This window comes from Rhipicephalus sanguineus, chromosome 10 (assembly GCF_013339695.2).
Source record: "Rhipicephalus sanguineus isolate Rsan-2018 chromosome 10, BIME_Rsan_1.4, whole genome shotgun sequence".
NCBI classification, from domain to species: Eukaryota; Metazoa; Arthropoda; class Arachnida; order Ixodida; family Ixodidae; genus Rhipicephalus; species Rhipicephalus sanguineus.
Window position 1 is genome coordinate 20,342,442 of NC_051185.1, and position 24,136 is coordinate 20,366,577.

General features: G+C 46.3%; 1 protein-coding gene across 1 annotated transcript in view; it reads right to left on the reverse strand.

The window, feature by feature from the left end:
• Positions 1 to 24,081, reverse strand: part of LOC119407214 (protein SHQ1 homolog) — a 25,565-nt gene extending 1,484 nt beyond the window's left edge. The window contains exons 1-12 of the mRNA XM_049419900.1: positions 23,771 to 24,081; positions 23,614 to 23,681; positions 20,482 to 20,546; positions 19,472 to 19,597; positions 18,913 to 19,058; positions 12,801 to 12,913; positions 12,168 to 12,262; positions 9,268 to 9,322; positions 7,808 to 7,973; positions 7,534 to 7,587; positions 4,545 to 4,668; positions 3,938 to 4,058 (exon numbers count right to left, since the gene is read on the reverse strand). Of these exons, the coding sequence (XP_049275857.1) occupies positions 3,938 to 4,058; positions 4,545 to 4,668; positions 7,534 to 7,587; positions 7,808 to 7,973; positions 9,268 to 9,322; positions 12,168 to 12,262; positions 12,801 to 12,913; positions 18,913 to 19,058; positions 19,472 to 19,597; positions 20,482 to 20,546; positions 23,614 to 23,681; positions 23,771 to 23,845 (1,208 nt within the window). The 5' untranslated portion in view covers positions 23,846 to 24,081. The remainder of the gene's footprint in view (positions 1 to 3,937; positions 4,059 to 4,544; positions 4,669 to 7,533; positions 7,588 to 7,807; positions 7,974 to 9,267; positions 9,323 to 12,167; positions 12,263 to 12,800; positions 12,914 to 18,912; positions 19,059 to 19,471; positions 19,598 to 20,481; positions 20,547 to 23,613; positions 23,682 to 23,770) is intronic.
• Between the last annotated feature and the right edge of the window lie 55 nt (positions 24,082 to 24,136).

Genomic DNA, 24,136 nt, shown 5'->3' on the forward strand with positions numbered 1-24,136 from the left:
TTTTTTCTCAGACTTCTATGTACATGCGAAAAAGAGAGTCTCGTTGTACGCCGTGAAATGGTGTAAGGAAACCCGGAATAATTTTGTTTAGATGCGGTTCTGTAACCGATAACAAAGTACAAAAATTTATCACATCAATGTGTGTCTGTCGAGGCCTTTATTTATTTGTACGCCTTCTGGCATAGGAACGCAGCGCAGACGTTGCTGTGCACTTTTATGTAGTTTGTGACCAGCACGCGATTTAAGGGGGGACGTGGGTCCTAAAATTTTTTCTTTATTTTTGAGTCAATATGAACTAAACTTCACTGTCTTGACCAGTTTTTTATGCTGATTTCAAATATGTAATTAGTTTTTTAATAGCTGCACTAGTTCAAAAGATCTCGAGGTTCGAAAAATAATTAGTGCCTGCTTCTTACGGGGCTTTTAGGCAATTTCGACCTACTAAAACCAATATGTAAGTGCATGGGCCCAATGCCCAGATCATGCTGTAGGGGGTGATGCTATTTTTATTCCCTTGAGAGCACTGTGAAGGTCAGAAAACAGATGAACACTCACTGGTGGTTATTTTTTCTGATTCACTCTCATTAGTATCCTTAATTAAAATTTGTAAAATGGTGCTAGAGTAATGCAAATAGCATCACCCCCCAGATCGTTTCAATACGAGTAAAATGATACCAATTTGTGATTTTTACTCAGCAACAACATGGAAAAAAACCCCGTAAGGCTGAGTGCGTTGAGCAAAAATATCAAACTGAGAAAAACGCATTTGAAGTTTCAGACAACTGTAACTTTTGTGGAAGTGCAGCCACAGCACTAGTGGTTATATCATTTGATAGGTTTCTTCTTCACGAGAACAGCCATACCAATATGTGACCATGACCTGCCAATGTACTGGCAAAATCTTCTTATAAAGCCACATAGTGCACCCAGTACCAGAGTGATAAACTCCACCTTTAGCAATTCATAGGCCTGTACCAATTCCTTGCAAGCTAAAGAAATACAAAATTTGTCTATGAATGTGGCTTTGCAACAGGCAAATAAAATAGACAGAGAAATTAAGTCTAAAAAGCACGTGGGTTATTTATTAAACTAAAAATCAGTTATTATTGTCCAGCAATAGCACTTGGCTCAACAGCAGGCAAGGGCTGTACTCGGGGTCCCCTGCTGGTTTGTGTAATTTTGAAAGTCTGTGCTTGGTGTCACTACTGTATAAGTGCTCCTTTTGCAACTTCCAATGTCAGTTTTTAACCTTCTCAAGGCTGTGGAGCACAAATCAATTTCCCAAAGTGTAACACGGCGTCTCTGCAATTTCGGTGTTGCTCTGTCAGGTCGTGGTTGAAGCGACTACCGTTGCACCCTTGTCGACAGTATTTGTGGCCCTAATTTAATGCATTTCACTTCAGATGACATTAATTATCTTAGCACCACTACCACCAGCTACGTCCTACGAGAAACGCTTCTCGCGCGAGTCGCACCTATGATAATGAAGCACAGGCTTTGAATGCAGCCTATACCCTCTGCCTTGAAAAAGGTCACTGCTTGAGCCGAACTCGGAACGAAGCACAAGCCCAAAGAACGTTTTTATCACGGATAAGTCCACGCGGATAAATTCTATGCCATTTTCCTAGCCGTCGTTCACCAACATCCAACGGCTTGAACTTCCGCTGCTTCGTTGCGCGCTGCGATGCCAAGCACTCCTCCCGTCGCCGTATTTCCCGCGCACTCGGCAGTCCCGCATAGTATGCCATACGAACGCGGTTTCGAATGCCACTGAAGCGTTGCCTAATGATCCGATGGCTGCAGCTTGACCAAGGGGAACCGGGCAGTTCTCGTAGACTCGACGCTCCGGTAGCGACAAGTAGTTTCGGCATCGCGCCCTCGTACGCTTCGCGCGTCTTCTTTACACGAGAATATCCGGATGTGCCAGCACAAAATAAGGTAACTGTGTGTCGGCGGGCCGCACGAACGCGAGCGTAAGCAGAGGAAGATGACACTTGTAACAACACACGAGCACACGACACCGGCAACACGGCAGCCGTGAGCGCAAAAACAAAAATACAAAAACAAAATGGCCGCCTCGGGTTGCGCCAGCCAATGGGAGGCGCGAGAGAAGGGGCTCGCCTCGCGCGCGCGCGCTCTGGCCAATGAGCGTTCTACAACCACCCTTCGGAAAAGCGCGGATAGCGGCCGTTCTGTTGCAGCGACGCCATTTTGAAACGCCGCAAAATGTACACAAAGAAAACAGCTTCAAAACAAGCCAAAGATGGCGGCGATCAGCCAGCTGCTGCGCCCGCGGCGCGCGCGGGAAGTTTGAACAAATTTTGCCTGTTGAGATGCATTTTGCGGCTCCCGTGGTGTCTTAAAAATAAGTTTTAACCCATTTCCCGGGCGAAATCGGCGATAATATTTTGAGGGCAGCTGCTTAGGGGTGCAAACATGCCTAAAATGCGTTTTTCTCAAAACTGATTTTCTGTCCATTTTTTACTATTCTAAGACCCGCGTCCCCCCTTAAATGTGATAGATATTGCGCCATAGAAGAAAAACAGGTCCATACATGCTGGGTTTGTGCAATGTATGATAAAAGTTGCGAATACATACTGCTGAGGCGATGTCCCGAACTGCAATGAATCCGCCGGTCTGCAGCCTTTACGCTAGCAGACGACGTTGTCGATACTAGTGTGTTGACGTGGTTTTCAGAAACTTTCTTTACACTATACTACAGTAAATACAGTCTTTTTGTGCTGTAATAAAAGAATCCGTTGCATAAGGAGCGCCTACAAACTCGGACAACGTCAAACGCACCGGGAGGCAGCGGCCGGTCTACTAGAAAAAGGCGCAGCGGCGGCACCTGGTGGCGTCTACACAAACGGGCACGCGCGCTCCTTCCCGGACGCGTCACTAGGAAATTGTTCAAGTACACTATCGGCTTAACCCTTCAAGGGTTTTCGCCGTACATGTACGGCATAGCCTGTATGTTTAAAACGCACGCCTTTTTCGATCATTTCTCTTCCTTGGCACGTGCTGCCACATTTTGGGAATACATGGAATTTTTTTCATGCGCCGTTGTCTCTCTGTTGTCTTTTTCTTTTTTTGCTTTCCAAAGCGGCGCGGTGGCTTTCACTTGCGCATCGGAACGTGCGCACGCGGTGCGGCTGGTTTAGTCCTTCGGTTGGTTATCGCTTCTCGCGCCTGCAAAGCTGATGGCTGTCTGCTTTCTAATCTCTCAAAGGGCGACCGCTTGTGACTCTCTCGTTTATTGCTCCCCGGGGCGCGATTACATCTGTTTCCGTGCAGTGCTAAATTACACAAAAGAAGCCGCCACGGTTGTGTTTCCTATTTTGGGGAGCACGAATATTTTTTACCGGAAAAGCACTCTGGTGCACTTATTTTTGCATGTCTGTGAGCTATGTCTAACACAGTGGATAATTTGTATTTATAAAAAAGCGTATAAGTGTTCTTTTACGATTTTGCTTGACGTTACTACGAATAAACCATGTGTAGGTAACAACAAAAATTATTTTTGTGTCACTTTACGGTAATGCAAAAAAATTTTAGGCATTTTTTTTCTGAAATAGAATCGTCTGAAGAATTTATTTCAGCAATAAAAAAATTACACATTATTGGACTGCATTTCGCAAAATAATTCAACCCTCAAAGGGTTAAAGCAGTGTTTGGGCCTAAGGCAATACTTTTGCAACAACTATCATCTACGAAAGTTCCTTCGAGGACCAGTAGTTTATCTGTTGGTGAAAACGTCGAAAATTTTTCCTCATGCTTGGTAACCCTCGACTAGAATTTGGTTACCCTCGTCCAGTCGGGATATTCTGGTGTCTGGAGCTCTTCTCTGGTGTCCGTGTTTGCGTGCCTACTTTTACTTATCCTATAGACATGGAGAACAGATCACTGTACTGCCAGAAATAATCCACAAAAAACTCACCTAACAGACTGTATCCAAACTGCGTAGTCTGTGATGTACAGGTCATTCAGGACGTACCTGGAGTCGTGGCGGCTAAATATGCCATGGATTTCAAGAAGGCATCTGAGGACATACCGGGGACCTTAAAAAAGCAAGATCGCACAGCAATGTGTCCACTGATTAGTGCAACAACTTTCCTACTAGTCAGAGGAGTCCTCTGCTCAAGTAACAGTTCGCATTTACATCCCATGCTGTACCACTGCCAACGTTACATAAATAAAATGTGCAAAAAAGTCAATAGGTAAACAACCCTATGCCTTGCTCATTATTGCAGTACAAAACTTGAGAAAGAACATTTCTTTTCCAGTGCTGCCACTTGACCTTTCAAGGTGAATGTTTGGTTTTAGAATACAATAATTGGTCACCGAAGTAATATACTAGCCACGCTAATGCAAAAGCCAGCTATTGGGAAAATGTTACAAGAGCTTGCCTGCATTGCGAACTCACCTAATAAAATGAAGGTGCTATCTGTGCCCTTTACAACATAAATGCCTAGGAAACACCCATGAGAGTGAATTTGTGCATGCTTCAGAGTCACTCAGTTACAGCAAAAATTGTGCCTTCTCACCCAGTTGCAGGATTTTAATGACATCTCCAAGGACAGCTTGAGCGAGAGCCCAGTGACGGTAGAGTGGATAGACGAGACACCGCCGAAAACAACTCCGCACGGTTTGCTCCAAGGACCAGAACTCCTGCGCGAGAATATGCTATTTATGCTTCCAGCTAAAGCACTTGTCCAAGTAATCATGGACTGACCTCACAAACTGACTGCCACAAAAATTTTTAGAATCCGTCAAGTACGAGCGCAGTTGCCAGGACATGCTGCAAACTTTCAGCGCTTCTTCTCTCCTTTCGTCCCAGCGAGTGCATTGAAAGATGCACGGGGGGGAAGCTGCGTCTGTATGTGCATCATCACCCTGAGCACTTTTTTTTCTTTGAACACTGAGGGGTTTGCCTGTGCAACCCAGTGCCTTCAATGCAGTGGCACTTCAGCGCATGAGACGTTTATGCATGCAGCAAAAGAGAGCGTTGGAAAGGACACTTTGCCACCTCTCTGCACTTTGAGCCCTGCGCTGATTCTGCAGCCGTTCCCTCCTGCCCCTTTGACGGGGAGGTGCCTCCTCTCAGCTCTGGAAATGTGCTAAGGCACGTTGCCGGGCTAGTTGGTTGGGATTCATAATTCGTATGGCGTAGCGCACCACGACAGGGACAGAGAAGAGGGACGCACACACGGAGCGCCACTTACAACTAATGGTTTTATTTGCGATCACACGTGCCTTTTATACAATAAAAGTGGATCAAAAATACCGAGAGAACAACATTTAAAGATACAGCACAAGGCCTGCATGTGTCATCACAACAATCTGCACCCGCCAACGTCAAAGCGACGATTCCAGATACATCTTTTCTTTAGCTGACAGAGCCAATGAAGGCACACTCACACATTTTTCTTTCCTTTTGTTGATTTCGTGGGCTTCAATTATTTCCCGCGTGGTTCTGCCGCGGGCCCCATCGAGAATACGGGTATTTGGAAACATTGGGCACCACTTTCTAGATGCTTCTTGGGTCTTACACCTTGAGAGCTGTGACCGAACGCATCTCAACTAAGCCGTGAGCGCCAGCCACCCCGGCTTTCAAGTGTGAACCGTCGCCCGAACCGGAGTGCAAGAGCAATACGATGTGAGTTAAGCCATTATCACTCGCACTTGCTATTTGTTTATTGTTGTTTTTCCCCAATTCTCCGCTGCCGAGGTGTTCTGTGTGTATTGGTTGCAATTGGCAGTAATCTGAGGTGAATAAGCACCTTCACTTAAAAGACTTGTCTCTGTCCCCATTGGCCTGGAACCCACCGCAGTCATGACTACGTGAACTGCGGGATACAGGGCTTACAGCTCTAACTGTTAGGCCAGCTGAGGAAGCAAGAGTGACTGTCACTCCGCTAGCACACGGAGCGATCCAAAGGAAATGTCAGGTCCCACACGTGGATTTCTGTGTTCGGTTTAATAAAAACCCCTACAACGCACAGCTCGCTTTCAGCGTGATCACGAGCGCACTGGTGTAATCCTATAGTGTGTAATTCTAGCACACTAGAGTGCAGCGTGGGTACGTGGCGACACCCCGCGGTGGTCGTAGTAACTATCGGCTCACGGTGCTCAAATCAGCCGACGGCCATGTCCATTGGCTTATGACGCAGTTAAAATTGAGCTTACAGCATCCTTTGCTGAGGGAAGAGTGAATGATTTCCAGCCGACTTTGACTTCTTTGCAAACTCCATGCCACATGCTGCACTATAATGTTTGGCTCTTATGTTCAGAGGAGCCTCGACTACCAAATGGCAGCATTTTCTGACCACGTTCAAAAAGCATTGCAGGGCCCCTTTAAGACTCATTTGCACTTGCGACTAGCACCGGTAACGTGACACACTTGGTCACAAAGCAAGCGGCTGCTAATGGTTGCAAATGGCTGCTTCGGTCAAAATGCAATTGCTTTTGCTCAGTTGCTCGCCGTTTGATTTTTTGATTGTGCGACTGCAGTCACAAACCTTTGAGCAAATCAGATGCACACGAACAGGACATCAGCTCATATTACGAGGCAGTGTGACCAGACACGAATTCAGTGTGGTGATCGGTATAGGTTGCACTCACTGGTGTGAACGTCGGTCACCACGAGTCGCTTTTTGGTGGGTGGCCGGTTGCAAATGGTCGTGCATCTGGTGCTAGTCGCAGGTGTGAATGTGCCTTTGGACTCAAAAGTTTGCTCGCTATGTGCTCTCTTTTATGCACAAGCGCAAACACCGCAGCTGTCAAAGCAGTGCCACCTGGAGGCAGAGCGGAAAGGGAGAAATACAAAGCGTCACGACAGAGGCACTGGTGAGCCGAGAATAATGCAGGTAGGCAGAGAAAACATTAACTACCATGGCACCTGGTTGCATAAACAAATGCAAGCACATCTCACTCAACGACTACGAACGCTCGATTTCCCAGTGCTGGAGTGAAGGGGTGGCAGGTCAACTGCAGTTGTCCAGTGCGTCAAAGTCATCCTGGTTAGCGTGAAGGGACATTCTACGGGCAATGCACGAGGAGGTAGCATCGATTCGCCTGTGTTTACTTTTTTAAATATTAAAACAGTTGTCTCGTGAGAGAATTTCAATGATGCCACAAGGAAATGCATCCTCTTGTTATTATTTCATTTATTAAATCAAGGTTAGGTTACACACAATACAGCAAAATAGAGCCCACAAATGTTCCCTACATCAACGATACCTGTTGTTTATCTATGAGGTTGCACTGCCTACACTAGACATTACAGGGTTGCTGCACTGCTCCACCATGGCAGCAATGTCCAAACATTTCTGGAAGTCATCTCTGGAAGCCTTCCGACGCCGTTTGTAGCATACACCGTGTGCACACATGCGGGCACGTGTTGCATTTGCCCGTACTTGTGGTCAGCAAAGACACTGCTTTTCAGGCTAGCCCAGTGGTTATTACAACATTCAAGCAAAGTGACAACCACACTGGACGCGTGCAAAGCAAGACAGCAGCAACAAATCGGTTTACCTCGAACCACGAGAGTGTTGCACTGAGCTTGCTTATGTTCCAACCGGACTCCACCTGCATAAGAAGAGACGAGACGAGAGCCTGCTTTCCTTGTGGACGACTAAAGAACAAGTCAAGTGGCGAGGCATGCAATTCAAGCTCACCAAATCAAGTGTATTTACAAATGTCACCCCACTTACTCTCAAATGTTTTTTTAAACGAAGGAGGAACCTGCATCATTGGCAAATCTTGAGGTGAATTGCCTTCTTCTATGACAAATGCAAACAGTACTGACCGTGTCTTCACCCTCAGTGACCCGCTTGTTGTAGGCGTAGGCGAACAAGATGTCCACCAGGCCAAGCTCAAGGGACACCACCAACTGCCTGTCCAGCAGATGTGCATGGCACAAGGTCAAGGAAATGGACACAATTGACACACACTGCTTGGTTTGCCAAGCTGGGCTTCCGAAGTGTTTACAGGTGAATGACCATGCTTCACATCAAATGCTTTCACAAGGAACTTGAGTACAATAACTGTCAGCAGTCACTGTGTGTTCCACATACCCATGAGAAGTACCACAGATTTTCTAGCTCCCTTCTGGAACCTCGCTTTATACAATCACCATGTGTGAGTTCATTAAGAACTGAAGCCATGCCTTCATTTAATTAGTCATTATGCTAAGCTAGGCACTGTCTACTGCTTCCAAATATTGCTGTGGTGAAAGGAGCTCCTGCTCTACTGGTCACACCAAGCACCACACGGCTCACACCAAGCATCACAGACTGTCCTTCTTGCCACACTGAGTTAGATTCCTGGATATCAATGGGTTTAAATGCAAAAACACTCAAGCATTTACATTTAGGTGCACATGGTCAAAATGTAATTCTTTTCTTACCTACATGTTCATGTGTTGATGCATGTGTGGAATATATGTTTGTGTGTTTTTCAAATAAAGCATCGGCTTGACCATTGCTCTGAAATACTTCAAGTGAGCAATCGGTGAGATTTTAGACAATTCTAAGGGTTACATAAATTGTAAAATGAATCGTTTCATTTACTTGTGGTAGCTGAGTGACAGTTGTGCATTCCCTGCCACTTATCATGTCGTGCAGAACACATGTGCTGGCAAGTGCAAACGACTAAATTTGAGGGCAGTTTGTATTGGCATCCTCCTTATGTACTGACAAAGGCTTGTTATGAAACGAGAAACTCAAAAAAGCACCAGTTTGCATTACTATGTCCCTCCAGAGACAGTCTTCAGAAGTAGCCTATTTGTACCAGACACACCAACGAAAACATATGCAGCTAGCAAGCACTGCTGCTCTGAACTTGGAAAGCTTATATTTACCACAAATAAAGTGGGCTACAACGGTGGCAGCAACCATAGCTCAGTGCTGTAAGAACTGTGCGTTCCAAACCTGACAGTTGCGCTACGCACACTGTGTTGTGAACAGCTCCCAAACATCATTTTTTAAATAGAGACCAGGTATTAAAAATGCTAATTAGAGCTGTATATAGCCGCGCCATGGCCTCCATGCTTCGTAGCACTTTTGTGGCAAGCTTGTACCTATAGCCGCATCACCAGCCTGTGCCATGCCTGTGCACCACCAACGTGGATTGTAGAGCACAGGAAGCTGTGGTCAAGCTAGCACAGTCTAAGTTCGCCCGCTTATTTTCATTACAACCATCATTTCAAAAAGGAATGGATAACCAGCCGGCCTGTTGCATCAGGACGAGAAAAATAATTAAAGGATATATTCCTTGCGGGGAAGGTTGCGCATTTTGTTTTTTTCTTCTTCTGTGAAACAAACTGCAAAAATCAAACAGCAGAGAGACTACTTGCAGGTCCCATAAAGAGAACATCAAGCGCAAATAATGGCAGTAGAGGCCAGGCAATGGAAGCTCACACGAGCATAGGTCGGCAAACTCACTCACGAGTCGACTCACTCAGACTCGCTCGGACTGTGAATCTGAGTCTGAGTGAGTCTGGGTGACCAGTATTATGGCGAGTCTGAGTCCGAGTAAGTCCGGTTGAGGAAAATATTGGTGAGCCTGAGTCTGAGTGAACCCTGAGCGCAAAATATATCTTTTGAGTGAGTCTGAGTGAGCTCCACCTTTTATTGCTGACCTCATCTTCAGCATTACTATTAGCCTTATATCAGCTGACATTTATACTCAAGTCTATTCACACATATTTCAACGCACTACCGTTCATGCGCCACCTCAATATTTATTTATCAGAGGGGTGAGTTAGGCGGGGGGGGGGGGGTACCATGACCTCTCCCCGCAAACTCTATCATGGAAAGTTCTTGATAAAAGTATCTCGTGTGAGTCACGTATTTCATAAAAATGTCCTTACTAAATTGAAACCACTGACAACTCGTACTTGCAGGTACAAGATCAAAAGTTGTATTGTAGGGCACAATTATGCGAGATATTCGCATTAAACAGCATTAACACCATGATCGAAAAAGTTAATTTTTTGCTCACGGACTCATGAGTCGACTCACTCAGGCTCACTCAGACTCAGGTCAAGCCGTGAGTCTGAGTGAGTCTGGCTGAGTAATATGTTGGCGAGTTTGAGTCCGAGTGAGTCTGGTTGAGGAAAACTTTGGTGAGTCCGAGTCCGAGCGAGCCTTCAGAGCAAAATATATTTATTGAGTGAGTCTGAGTGAGCTCCAGTTGTTCTGCCGACCCATGAGCACGAAGCTCTTTTACAAACCATACCCTATAATAAAACCAAATTAAATGGTCACGTGAAAGCTTTCAGAATGCATCCAATTCTAGCTAATGCAATGCAAACTCACTGACCGAGAAGAAACAGACAAGGCACACAGCTTGGTTTGCCATGTAAAAATCTATCAAAACGCCCGGACAAGTTTCGTTGTCCATGACGCAAGTTCCTCACGACAGGTCGCAGACGGGCCAAGCGTGTTGCCAAAGGAATCACACCAAATGCTAACACGCTTGTGGTCAAAATAACCCATTCAGCAGAGTCTACATCCAAGCTGCTTTGCACTGATGTACCCAGTGGGGGTTCAAGCTCCACCCCCTAAATGTTTATTTTGTTCATTTATATAGACAGGCACACCAGGAATAACTTTCTGGCTAGGCCTTGGCCCCACGGAGAGGGCTTCATGCCGTCCACTAGGCCTCTCGTCCCAACCGTCCTGCAGCACACGTCTGGGGCACACACGCCACTGAGAAGGGAAGCTTATACGGATACGTCCCAAGAGAGGAACCACGTTCACTCGTCAACTACTGCACTCAATTTGATGAGCTCTGTTACACTTCAAGGAAGAGGTTGAAATCTAACGATAGCAGGATGGCAACCTTCTTATTCAGTTCATTAAACTGTATCAAAATACACTCAAACCTGCAAAAAAATTATTGAAAAACTCAAGTTAACAGCCTGTAACTACAGAATGAAAAAAGCATATTAATGATAGGTAAACAGAATACAATAGCACATTTAAGGAGCACGAAATTGACGTAATATACACTGCTTTCAAATATACCAAGAGTTTGTGACGAGAACTTTTGCAAAAATCTCATAAACACTGAAAAAGTTCTACATAAACTGTACATTTACGTGTCAGATTTGTGCTAGTCTAACATTCCATGACAGGTGCAGTGTGTCGATGATGCTTACAGACGGGCGGCGAAAGGAACGAGCTGTAGGATAAAAAGACGGAGTGCTTGGTCTCGGGCCTTTACTACGCGACATTCTTTGTGGTGCCCAAATCCCCCTTCCAAGTCTCCTCGCTTCGATGGCATCTGTAGAGTGACTGCACAAGAACCGTCGGGGCTAGCGCCACGAGAACAATTACGGTCCAGACCGACAAATTGCAGGATGCCGCTCAAATGGACCTTTATGTCGCCTACCTTGTTCAGATGAACGGGGAGCTTCCTCCTCTCTGCAATGACAAGATCTCTCAAAGCAATCAACTTACTACATACAGAAGCCCCTCTTGCATCGCAAACAATGGCACGGCTACACAAGTGGCCATCAACAAACAAATTTTACTTTTGACACAGAAACCAGTTCTTGTTGTAGGGCAGAGCAAAACAACAGCTTTTCACTCGTCAGCCCCTCGGATCAATGAGTACGGGTGAAAAGTGGAGCTTGTGCCACCCCAACCGGGGCTCACATATCTGCGAAAAACTTGCGAGCCACACCAGTAGGACACGAACAAAAACAAAAAAAAAAATCAGCTCGCGTACCTCAATTATGAAAGGGAAAATTGACAACCACCCATCTGTAGCACAAAGGAAATCCATGTGGATTTATCAGAAAGAAAGCATTAACGAAAAATCCATTCTGGTGTGGTGACTGAAACCAGCACCAGTGCCTCTCTGGGGCAGTCTACCAATTCAGCTAACCATGTGCCTCAAGATTAGTTCACCCTTATGTTGCTAATTACTTAGTAGCTTTCTGGTTAGCTCAAATGAGCTAATGAACTTTTCACCAAGACACTTTTTTCTTAGAATTGTGCTTTCGTAGTGGTTGTCTCTAGCCGGCCCCTTGCAGCATTCCTACCACACCTCGATTACAATAATTCTTCACATTGTGGTTAGAGGATAAACTGTTTTGCACATGAAAATGTTGTGCCCCAACTGTGCAATTTTTCCAGGAGAGAAAAGAGGGAACTCACAGAGGTTGTCGGTGCCAGCATCAGAGCACAGGTTCTGCCAGGGAGGCTCATAGGCCAACACCTGCTCCACACCAGCAGGTTCATAGCGGTCGGCTCTGCGCCCAGAAAATAGGTGCTGTAGACAGATCGGCACAGGGCTATGCTGAAGTGCTGCAGTCGACATTTCTGTACGAATTTTGAAAAGCAGGCATGTTACCTTCCAGTGGGACTGACAGAACAACAGTGAGAACGTGTTTGCAGCCTGACAAGAGGTGCTCAAAGTGGCCAACACATAGATGCGGCACTTTGCTTACAGCGTAGATATTGCTGTTCCACTCGGTGCTTCATTTCGTCCCCAAGTGACGCATCAGTCGTTAGAAATGCTTGCCGAGCACTGACACATGGGGCCTAAGGGGAATTTTGCAACTGGTATGGCCACTGATTAGTCTCAGCACATTTCACGAGAGCACACTTTTTCTAGAGAAAGTGCAGTGGTGGTACAAGCCTGTGTCCAGCAGGTCTGAGCCAGATACTCTGTACTAGCCACCATAGTGGCAGCTCATGTTACAGAAGCACCTGGAGAAGGGACTCTTTTTGTCTTGTTTCAATGCCTGGCCCTGAATAACACACCAGGAGTTAGAGCAATGCAATTACAGGTAGTGTTCGGCACTAAAGTGCCCCTCCTCCGCCTGGAACCGCTCCTGCCGGGCTTCCTTCACGCTCTGGTGCTCAGGATCAGCTATGTCCACCAGGTCGGGCATCTCCTCCTGCACAACAGCACGTGTCGATAATGCATCCTCCACCAGGAGCATTACTCATACAAGAGAGGCAATGCCGAAACTCATGCAACAACGTCCCTTTTTCAGAAGAGCTTTTGCGGAAAGTCTTCACAAATATAAACCAGAGAATGCTGTCAGAAGGTGTGGCACACCTTAATAATCAACAGTGAAGGACGGACACAATAGAAGTGTTTGCAAAACAGCAGTCTCGACACTTTGTTGCCAATGAGGAGGCAGAGCTTTCAGCCAGCCAACTGCTAACATTATTAGCATAGGAAATCATGGCCATCTCAAGGGATGTATGCATGCAAAATGGTGTGTGCATTGAGGCACAGACAGGTATATCAAGCAACCATTTCGTGGGTCAGCAAGGCGGAATTAGGGAGTACTAATGCCGGCTTGATTTATTCAAATTCTCATTTTTTCCTCGTACTATTGGTGCTTGGAATGAGCTTCCTACAGAGATAATATTGATGCCTTGCTTTGCCAGTTGAATTGGGTATGTTTGTTAAGATGCTTGTCGATTTTTTGCTGCATTTTGTTGTGATTTTTCTCTATTATGACAATGTTTCCCCAGTGTGGCTGATTGCCGATGGTTGGTGTTTTTTCTTTGTTTTCTCACTTTGGACCCCCCTACAACAATGCCTTCGGGTGATGTAGCTATTTCTAATAAATAAATAAATAAATTAATAAATAAACAAACAAACAAACAAACAAACAACACAGCCCTGCTGTAGAGCTGGCAGGTACAGCCGCCCAAATCTTTAACTATCGTGCGCGAGCGCCGACTTTTTTGTGCGTCAGCGCCGTACGACGGAGCCAAGTTGCAAACAGGGTGAGATTAAGCGCATGCCCACGAAGCTCGCTCAGCTGGGCCCATCGTCTGCCTGGTTGTTCCTTCGTGAGAACGTTACGCTGCATTAACTCACTTCAGACGAACAGGCAGCGCGTCTTGCTCGTACTGTATCTTATATTAAGATCAGCAAGCGACCGAGAAAATGAAATCCGCAGACGTCACACGCCCCCGCGCATGAGATAAGCTGACAAATGTGGATCATTCATTTGTTATCTGGCGATGCAAACGCTTTTTTTTTTTTCCTTGTAAGAGGGGTGCTTACTCTTGCCCTGTTTGCAACTTGGCTCCGTCGTACGGCACTGACGCACAAAAAAGTCAGCGCTTGTGCACAATAGTTAAAGATTTGGCCGGCTGTACAGTGGTGGCCCCGGGGGGGTTAGGATTTGGAGCGATTTTTGTAGCAGGAAAAAGTGTTCTGGAGCAGATTTGGAGCACAAGAAACTGTGTTTTGGAGCAGGTTTGTAGTTGAAAAAAAAATGTGTTTTGGAGCAAACAAAATGGAATTTGGGATCACTTGGAGACAATTATGTCTAAATTTTTGGTGAATATTCTTATTAGTGTGTACATACAGGAAAAGCTGCTGCATTACAAACAAGGAGACAAGGCCGACAGCCAGAGAGCAGCCAAGCACGAATGAGTGTCACCTGCTGGCTTCACTGCACTGTACAACACATGCGTTGAAGTGAAGCATTAGTGACAATGTGAGCAATGCACGTACGGTTTGTGCCAATGACTGGTGTCATGAGGTCATTCAAAAGAAAAAATCCTAAACAGAAAACCAGCAGTCTACTAATTTTAAAGAAAGACATTCCCCTTTCACTTCCCAGCACCTTGGGTGGAGCACTTACTTCCTCTTTTCTAAATAGTATTAAGAAAAGTCTTCTCAAAAATAAAACTGGTACGAAGGGTGCGGGGTCACTGGTCAATTTAAGCATAAAGAGGAGGGATGGGGGATATGTTTGTTTTTTTTCTGCATAGAGTCACTGTGGCTCTAGAATCGCACCCTAATGTGTTGAAAAGGGGAAGACGACAGCTTGAAGCGAGGAAAAATTTGTGAACATGGGGTGACGTTTGGACAAGCACACTTGTCTTTTTCAAGGCAGCCTGGAAGACGACAAGCACGAATTTTTCCCCTTAATATGCTGTCAAAGTTCGGTTGGTGGGTATGAGTGCCCGCGTGACTGATATGGTTGCGGATTAAACGGGGCATCCCGCAAACGGGACAGAGGACAAGGTTAGGTGGAAGGAGTGCAACCGGTTATCCCTTTTCCTTTTTCGGGGGGAGGTCGGGGGGAACGGCCGACCCCTCTCTCCCTCAGAACTCTTTGGACTGGGTCTGGGAAGGGCATTTCAGGGCTCAGCTAGTGCTAAGGACTACAGATGCGACTACATCCGCTTGAACAGCAAGAAATCCACGTGGCAGCATCGCTCAACGCTCGTCCCTGTGTGATTTGCGAAACACGGTGGCCACACTGAGCACACTCGCAAGCGTAGCGTGCCACAGGTAGGAGGGAATCGGCTGGGAAGACTTGCAAGCTGGGAGCGACTTCATTGACCTTTTTTGTCAATTGACGACAACATTGTTATAAATGCATTTTCAAAGCGTGATATCACTTGTGCTTTATTTGTGGCTCACGGTGCGGCTCAGTTTCTACCTGCCCTGGCTTGCCACGGCGTTATGTCAGTTTCGGAATCAAGACACGCAAGCAGCAGTTGCAGCACGTGCCCACGTAGAGCAGCAGTTGCACGCACTCTGTGTGGGCACGTAGGCTTAGCGTTACAACAGGCATACTGATGAACATTGCACAGTGCAACTGAGAGGCATTAATTTTTCAGCAAAATGTCAAACAAATTTTTGCATGGCCGACTCTTCAATTACGTGAAGACGCCGTTACGGCGCACAGGGCCGACAGCTTTTGCCGCTTGGCCGCGGTGGCTACATTACGGTACGCGGAATGACTCGCAATCACCAGTTCCCCAACAAAAGAGAGACACTCGATAGCATGCTAAACTTTCAACAACGGAGGCAGACGTGGCAGTGCAAAGACTTGGATAGGCTGAATCACGGTGTTAGAGTAGGTTAGGTGTACCGACGCTCCGCCTCCGCCACGCAGCCTCCCCGCCAAACACGGAGACGCGCTTCACATTTTTTCCGACAGGCTGCGCTGGGTGTATCGAGGCTTCAGGTCAGCCGCTTCAACAGGGGCCGCGTCGGTTACAAAGCTGCATTCGCGACAACTCTTCAACTGTTGGCCGTTCGTTTTTTATCAGGGTAACCGCACATATCACTCTCATTTGAAAGTAAACGCACAACATCAAGAAAATTCAGTGGCAGTAGCCAGCAGATGGAAACACATAGGAAATATAGCTTCTGCAAACAGCGATAATGAGTTTGCAGGTGAACACGAATTTCAAAGGTAATTTAGCTCGTGCACAAATAAGGCCACCGTGGCGAATTGGGTGAGGCCGCCGTGACGAATTGGGTTAATAATATCTGGGGTTTTACATCCCAAAACAACGATATTATCAGAGACGCCGCAGTGAAGGGCTCCGGAAATTTCGTCCATCTGGTGTCCTTTAACGTGCACTGACATCGCGCAGTGCACAGGCTTCTGCCATTTCGCCTCCACTGAAGGGCCACCGCCGCGGCCGGGATCGAACCCGCGACATTCGGGTCAGCAGCCGAGCACCTTAGCCACTGATCCACCGTGGCGGACCAGAACTGGGTTAGTGAACAAGAAAATGGTACTCCCTGAAAAAGAAAGCGGTGGCGGGGGCAAGGGGGGGGTGATGTTTCACTAAATGATGGTCGTCAGAAGAAAGCAACATATTTGACAATGGTAGGTTAGAAATTCCTCTCATGGGTTGTCGTTGTGCATAAACCATATCGGATTGATTCAAGCAGCCACCTTTGCAACGTTTACACGCGCTGGCTGGCGCGTGGTAATGAAGGTTAACGTCCGTTTAACGACCAATCCATCATGACTCACCATGTGCCATTCTGATTGTGCCTCTCGTTATTCGTCACAGACATGCTGTTTGTTGCAGTAGCAGAAGTAGAACTTTGTGCCCTGCTCTGGGTGCACAAACGTGTAATGGTCGTGCCCGTTTCCTTTTCAGCGTCCTAACCATTTGCTTTCCAGTTTCTTATTTCGGGAACGACAGGAATTGAGAGTGACACCATATTCCGTGACGTCACTGTCTGACCCGTTAAAACTTACACGCCAAACCAGACGAGGCCCCGTTCGTGCACATACGTTCGCCAGTCGAAACGCCTGCCACCCAAATGCTAGCATATATTTGAAATAGCTTATCCTTGTTCATCGTGTCCTTATTTACACAACTTATATTGTCCAGATGGGCAAGAAGTGCTTTGTGCCGCAATGCAACTCGGGCTACAAATCGTGCACGGAGAAAGTTTCCCTTTTCGTTGCTCCGAAGGATAGTGACCGCTTGAAAGTGTGGTGACATGCTATTCCACGGAAGGATCGCGAGTTGCAAACAACAGATTTTATTCGTGAAAAACATTTTGATGCGCGATTTCCTGTATTTTCCGACGTGGGAGCGGCGCGTCACGTGCTAGTGCACGCCCCGAAAGACCTAGAGTTATTCTATTCCATTACATTGAAGCATTCGTGTTCTCGCAAATGTTTACGGAATTTGCAAATAAGCGGTTCGTAGTAAAAGATTCTGTAGGGTCACTTGATCTTATATGCGAAATGCCCCTTACGCATGATACCTGCTCTTTATATGATGCTGACCGCAAACACATCAATTAATCTTTCGAGGGCAAATGAAGGGTGAATTCAACACTCGTCACGCAACTGCAGATTTACTTGTGCAGACAAAATGCGGGCACGATAGCCTAGGCCACGGTGTGGCGGGAGCCGAAGGTGGTGTTTATGAGGTTCACGCCACATGCCGAACCATCATGCATTAGTATTTATATTTAACTTATGTGTAGGATATTACAATACCACACAATCCTCACAGGGCCTTGCGATATCGCTAAACACGCTAAAACACCGAATGTCAGAAGCGTCAGGTTTGCGCTGGGTATAGCCAGGCGGCCACCGTCCCACGCGCGCCACCTTTCGGCAAGAAAGGGAAAGAGGTCCCAGATTTCTCCTCATTCCAACGCGCCGTCGCTCCACCTAAACTATTCTAACACCGTGGGCTGAATATAATGACAAAACGCGCATCGCTCGAATGGAGCGAGTAAAGGGCATCGGCGGCATCGTGGAAAAGCTCTAGCTGTGTTTGTTGCCAGGCAAAGAATATTTTTGGGCCAAGAATGGTCTGATGCAGTGTAAACAGGTGGACTAGTTAACTTTGGCACAAGCTGCGCTCAAATGTTCACAGGGACGTGGTATTGTAGCAAAATGGCGCAGTTGGACCACCACTGCATGTACAACCTCAGACAGCTTGTGCATGTCCCCATCCCCACCAATGGGAATTGAGCAAGATGGAAACACGACTCCTTAAAGGGGTCCTGAAACACTTTTCCAAGCAATCATCGAATAACCTCAATATTGGAGTTTATTGCCTCGTGAATCACTGCCACAGACATTTTTCAAACCTGTCAACAATGAGCAGAGTTGCAGGAATTTGTTGCATGCTTTAAGCGTTTGCTCTCTTCTTTCATCACGCTGGAAGTTACACAGGGAGGCAGGGCAAGAAGCTACATCAGTGTGCATCATGAAACACATTCGCTCACTACCAGTGTGATTCCGGTGCACACTAGTGTTGCTACTATGGTGCACGCACCCTGTGGCAAGAAGCGCATCTGATCCAAAGGCTGCTCTAGACAGCTATCAACTAATAGCAGCCATCTGCTAAATGATGAGAGTGAGGGCAGGCCTCTACATGAAAGTGGCAACTTCGCGCTCTGCTTGCGAACGCTACGTGCCACGCACGCCTTGTTCATAGCAGCGTTTGCTGTGCATAGAATGCGTTTTTCACCAAACCTGAGGGCAGTTCAGGACCCGTTTGATTAAGCATTTTGCTGACATACTATATGCGAAGACACATGCTTCTTCTTTGCCCCTCTATTTGTAAACTGATGTCTTGTTCAGCCTGCCATCAGATACTGAATCGTGATGGTGGGACAGAGCAACCAAAAGAGAAGCACCTTGATGCGTGCGATGACGCCCGTCCTCTGCCTGTCGAAGCCATACTTGCGTCCGCCGAGCAGGGAAACCTCGTCCTCGGGCGTCCAAGGCGCCTGCTCCACGTGCCAGTCCACTTCGGGTGGCTCATCACTGGCACACTGGTTTTCTGCAAATGGACAAAGAGTTGCTCACTTTCCTGCATTGCTCTGTCGGCGAATTATTGATGCGCCCGATTGAGGGCCATTCTGTGGAGAAACAATGCCCCGACTCATCTCTGCTGGCAGGCCGCGTCATACTCGGTTGGCACTTACTACACTTGGAGCAGAAAGCCTTTTATTTCGCTCATCACAGAATACTGAAAGAGAGCAGACTCTTCGCACCAACCGCAGGACAGCTTAGCCTAGACAAGTGTACAGATATACATTGGAACACATTCTGAATTGGTATATGTACATAAGTAAAAATACATACAGTACGAAATTATGTGTACGAAAACAAGCAGTCTCAGTGCATTTGTTAACACTGTATGATTTAACATAAATAATGTGACATGCAAAAACAGACAGCGCAACCACGTACCAAGAACTTCAATCACGGGTCGTGCACGGACTGCCCTCGGATTTGGAGCTAGGAGCTTGGTCAAAAGGTCCAAGCCAGCAAAAACTTGGCCCGGACTCTGCTTTGGCATGTGAACCACGTAAAGACCTGGAAAATATGAGCGTCCACAGTGGACAGATTGAACTTCTCTAAAAAGCTAAGGCCAAGGAAGTCTAACTCTAAAGTTCCCAAGGAATGTACTTAATATCTTTTATAATAAGGGACCACCAAAGGGAAGCATTTTGTAAAACTATAGCAGGGTGGCTGGCAGTGCCATCCACCACTCTGGTTCACCACATTACCGCTTTTGATAGACGGCCCACAGCTCCGACTTTGAAATGCGTGCCTGAAGAACCAATAAATGGCAACTGTGCACCCATAAAGGGGGCTTCAATTGTGCCTTTACTCAGTCGGACCTTTGACGCCATCTATTAATGTGCATGGTTATGACCACACGTTTTTGACCATAATGACCACCAAAGACCCCAGACGTTGCATTCAAAGATCTGGTCACTTCCCACCTAAACCCCCAGAAAGCCGGGGACCAATGGCATGCCATTGTGAGAAGCACGTCCTCGCTTCATTTTCAGTATTGCATTCATTGCGTTTTCTTTCGGACTTGACAGGCGGGGGGGAGGGCACTCCAGTGAAACTTAGCCTCCCCTAACGGGGAACCCTGCACACGCCTATGGTGACATAAATGGAAACAAAGTAAGGTGGACCAAAAAAACAACTTGCCATCATGAGGGACCAAAGCCTTCAAATTACACGTGTCTAACAAAAAAACAAGCTCCCCAATCATGTTCCTAGGCGTATGTGTAAAAGGACTACCCCTCTCCAGATACAGTGAACCCATCGAAGACTACGTGACACCTATAGTCGGTTTCCATTCTTGTACCAAGATGTCACAGAACGGCCAAGCTTGGCCAGAGTAGACAAGAGGGTATGTAGCTAGCCTTCCAGCTGAGAGAGTGTCTAGCCAGGGTTCTCACCATTGTCAGAGATGTACTTAGCAGTTTCATGTCCATTTTCCACCACTTTTCCAGGCAAATGCAGTCTGTCAGGGCAGGAAAAAGAAAGTTATGTTTTGGTTCATCAATAAATACACGCAGCAATGGAAAATTAGCAACAGAGCTGTATGCATGAAGGTACCGTGAGTGTCAAGTGGATAGTGCCATGTGCAATTGCTTCTTGCGCAATTGGCATGCGCAATTGTCTCACCTACAAGGAAAACTGCTACCAGCACTAGGTGCAGGCCACTCAGCAATGTTTGGGAAACTTCGAGACAGTTTTAGACTGTCCGAGTAAGAATGTATGCAAGAGGCGAGAAGTCGAGTTTATTCTGGAGCCAACGTGAGCACCAACGATAACGCTGGAATTTTCGATCACTCACGTATAAAAGATGACATTTTTGGTGACGATCAGCCTCTTAGCAACAGACAATTGTGATCGTCGCTACCATTGCACTTTGAGTGTTATTTCTTTTGCTGGGCACAGGTTAGCCCAATAAACAGTTCAATCCTTTTGGCTTGAGTTCTGTGTGTCACGACCACGTGACAGTACTTTATGAAGACACCCTCTGCCTGCAAGTGTGGCATATCCGAGTAGAACATTTCTCATTGCGATTGTGTGCGATGGACACTCTCAGCATGAGGTCACAACTGCTTTGTCAGTAAGGGTAAACTAGTCATGTTCAGAGGCTGTTAGTATGAGACAAAAATTGTGCCATCCAACTCTGGCTTCTTAACTTGGTGGAGGTTTTGCATTCATCAGTGCCCCTAAAAGCTTCAAAAAAAAAAGGAAAGTGTGCTTGAAGCGGCAGATGATCTTTACACATTTCAACCACATTTTGGTTAGTTGGTTGGTTTATGGAGTTTAGCATCTCAACGTTGGGCTACGAGAGACCCCATAGTGGAGAGCAACTGATAATTTACACTGCATTGGCCTCTAGCATTTCACCTCCGTCAAAATGCAAGTGCCATGGCCATGATCGAGCCCACATCTTTCAGGTCAGCAGCTAAGCCAACACAGAATGAGCATGCGAATGAAGTGAAACGTTTCCTTGATTTATATTTCTAACACTAAAGCACTGCACAGACACAGCCTAAGCATTTTTACACAGGCCCAATTTTGCTTGCATTTGAGCCACACTACATGTGTGCCTCGTGGAATGTTTAGACTCAAAGCATGTGTGCAAGCAGTAACCCTGTTAATACTTGGAAAAGGAGGGGGCGTTGTTGTGCAATACACTGACAATCTGCTGCCTAAATATTTTCTGTGGGAATATGGGCAGGTATTTTACAGTGAAAGCTGTTATGAAATCACAACATCCAATTTTCGTGGCACAGTTGTCTGCCGCCACCACAGCTGGTCACCGTAACAGCTATCGCGCACAATGAGAAAAAAAAAACTTGGAGGACACTTGAGCTTCACCTTCAAGAAATAGTGCAATCGGGCCCCATGCGCATCGCCTTCTCAATTGCTAGCCTAGCTTCGGTTCTCGGTGCATGCCTCAACTGTGCCATAAGACAACGAACGACTGTGCGCGTAACATTGACCGTTTCAAGGTATCCTAGAATGCCTACTGCACGTATAGTTGTCAAGTGCCCACTACGCCATAATTATTGCTTTTGGGAATCAGCGAAGAGCCCACTATGCATCCGTAAGGAAACACGCAAACCTACGCAGCTGCTCACTTTGTTGATGCTCTTGCTGCTGATGATGATGCTTAAATATGCATAATTAGAGACGTGAGTTGGGCTAGTTGGTGCGTATTAACTGCAGAAATGACTGAATAGCGCAAAAAAACCACAAACAAGGTTGAGCTCCGTCCCGTCTGTCCTCTCTACCTTGTCTGTGCTTTTTTTGCGTTATTCAGTCATGTCTGCGATTAAATATGCCTGACCGCTTGGTGATGAGTCGGCCATTAAAACACCCACTAATTGCACAATTCACATGTTTTGATGCCTGGTGCAATTCTAAGCTTCTGCCACGCAATATTATTTGCGTTAAGGAGACTCCTTCCACTACATGACATTCATATAGTGCTCTTTTTCCCAAGGAGTCTAAATAAATAGCGTGGCTCTGTGGTAGAACACCTGCTTCCCACGCAGACGACCTAGGTTCGATTCTCACTCGAACCCAAAGATTTTTATTCATTATTTTATCTGCATCTTTTTTATTATTTTCCGGTCACGAACAAGATGATGATTTTTCGCTCACAACCAACGACGCCGACACCAGAATTTCTGCAAAACGAGCTCCTTAACGCTATCGCGTTAAAAACACCGAGTTTTAGTGGGGTTTAAACCCAGGCATGGTAGTCAAACCACAGAGCCACAGCAGTGCTTGGAACTCCTTCGTGAAACGCCCCTACACAGGCATCATGTCGGGCAAGGAATAACGGTAACAGATGTAATACAGCGTGATGGAAGAGTAAAACAACACCAGGCGTCACACGGTGCGGATTGCATAACAAGTGCACCATTTACTCAGCCACGACTCATCGTTGTGGCTCAGGACGATTTAGGTTTAAAGAACCCTAGGTGGTCGAAATTTGCGGAGCGCTCCACTACTCTCATAATTATATGGTGGTTTTGGGACGTAAGACCCCAAAAATTATTATTACCATCAGCCACAGCATCCACAAAGGGCACGTAATGCCTTACAGGCGGATGTGGGTGCCTCGCTTCCCCGCAGAATGATGAATAATGGCATAATGGGTACTACCCTACATCGCAAAATTATTATGATTTATGGCGTAGTGGGTACCTTGCAACTGGACCTGCATTAGTCGCCCCAAGGGAGTTTACAAAGGGCTCTAGAAAGGCCGCTCTTCCAGCTTTCGCTGCGACTGCACTGCGTGTTCCGCGCAGCCCTGGCAATATATTATATATATATATATATATATATATATATATATATATATATATATATATATATATATATATATATATATATATATATATATATACGCACACACACACACATTATATATTATGACGACATCGTCGGATAAACAAATAATTTAGCACGTCTTGTTCACACTTCTGCGCTCTCGGGCTCCCGAACGTATCCTGCAAATAACGTCTACTAGGAGAAAAGACTCGCTTGGAAAACGTCACCTCAGGTAGTATGGCTTGGAGTAAAAGGTGAACTCTTCTTCGTGGAAGTAGATCTCTGCCTCCGATATCTTCCCGAGTGGCACAAGGGAAGGAAGACAACAGAATTAAAATGGTTCGAGCAAAGAAAGAACCGCGGCAAGAGTCTCATGTCGTTTACCTTAGAGTATGGTGCCTTGATCTCTACTATTAGGAAGTCGTCATCTTGCCTTAGCTCGAACGCTGGAGTCAACATTGTTGTCGTTTCTCTACTCGTGTGCTCGAATCCTATTCATTCAATGTCCTCTGAAGCGCGGTTAACTTTCGCGATGATTTCACGTGCAAACCACAGCACAGCTTCGCCACCGTATTAGAAATTGTTCTGGGAGCCTGACAAGGATTCGTGCGCGATTTACACCGTAAATTTCAGCCCCTGGAAAAGTTCTCGCGACGCCACAAACTACACAAACTTTCTGCTCGCACAGCCTCGCATCTCTATGTTGTTGTTGCCTACTTGCGTTATTTAGACGCTGTTTACGGCTACTTT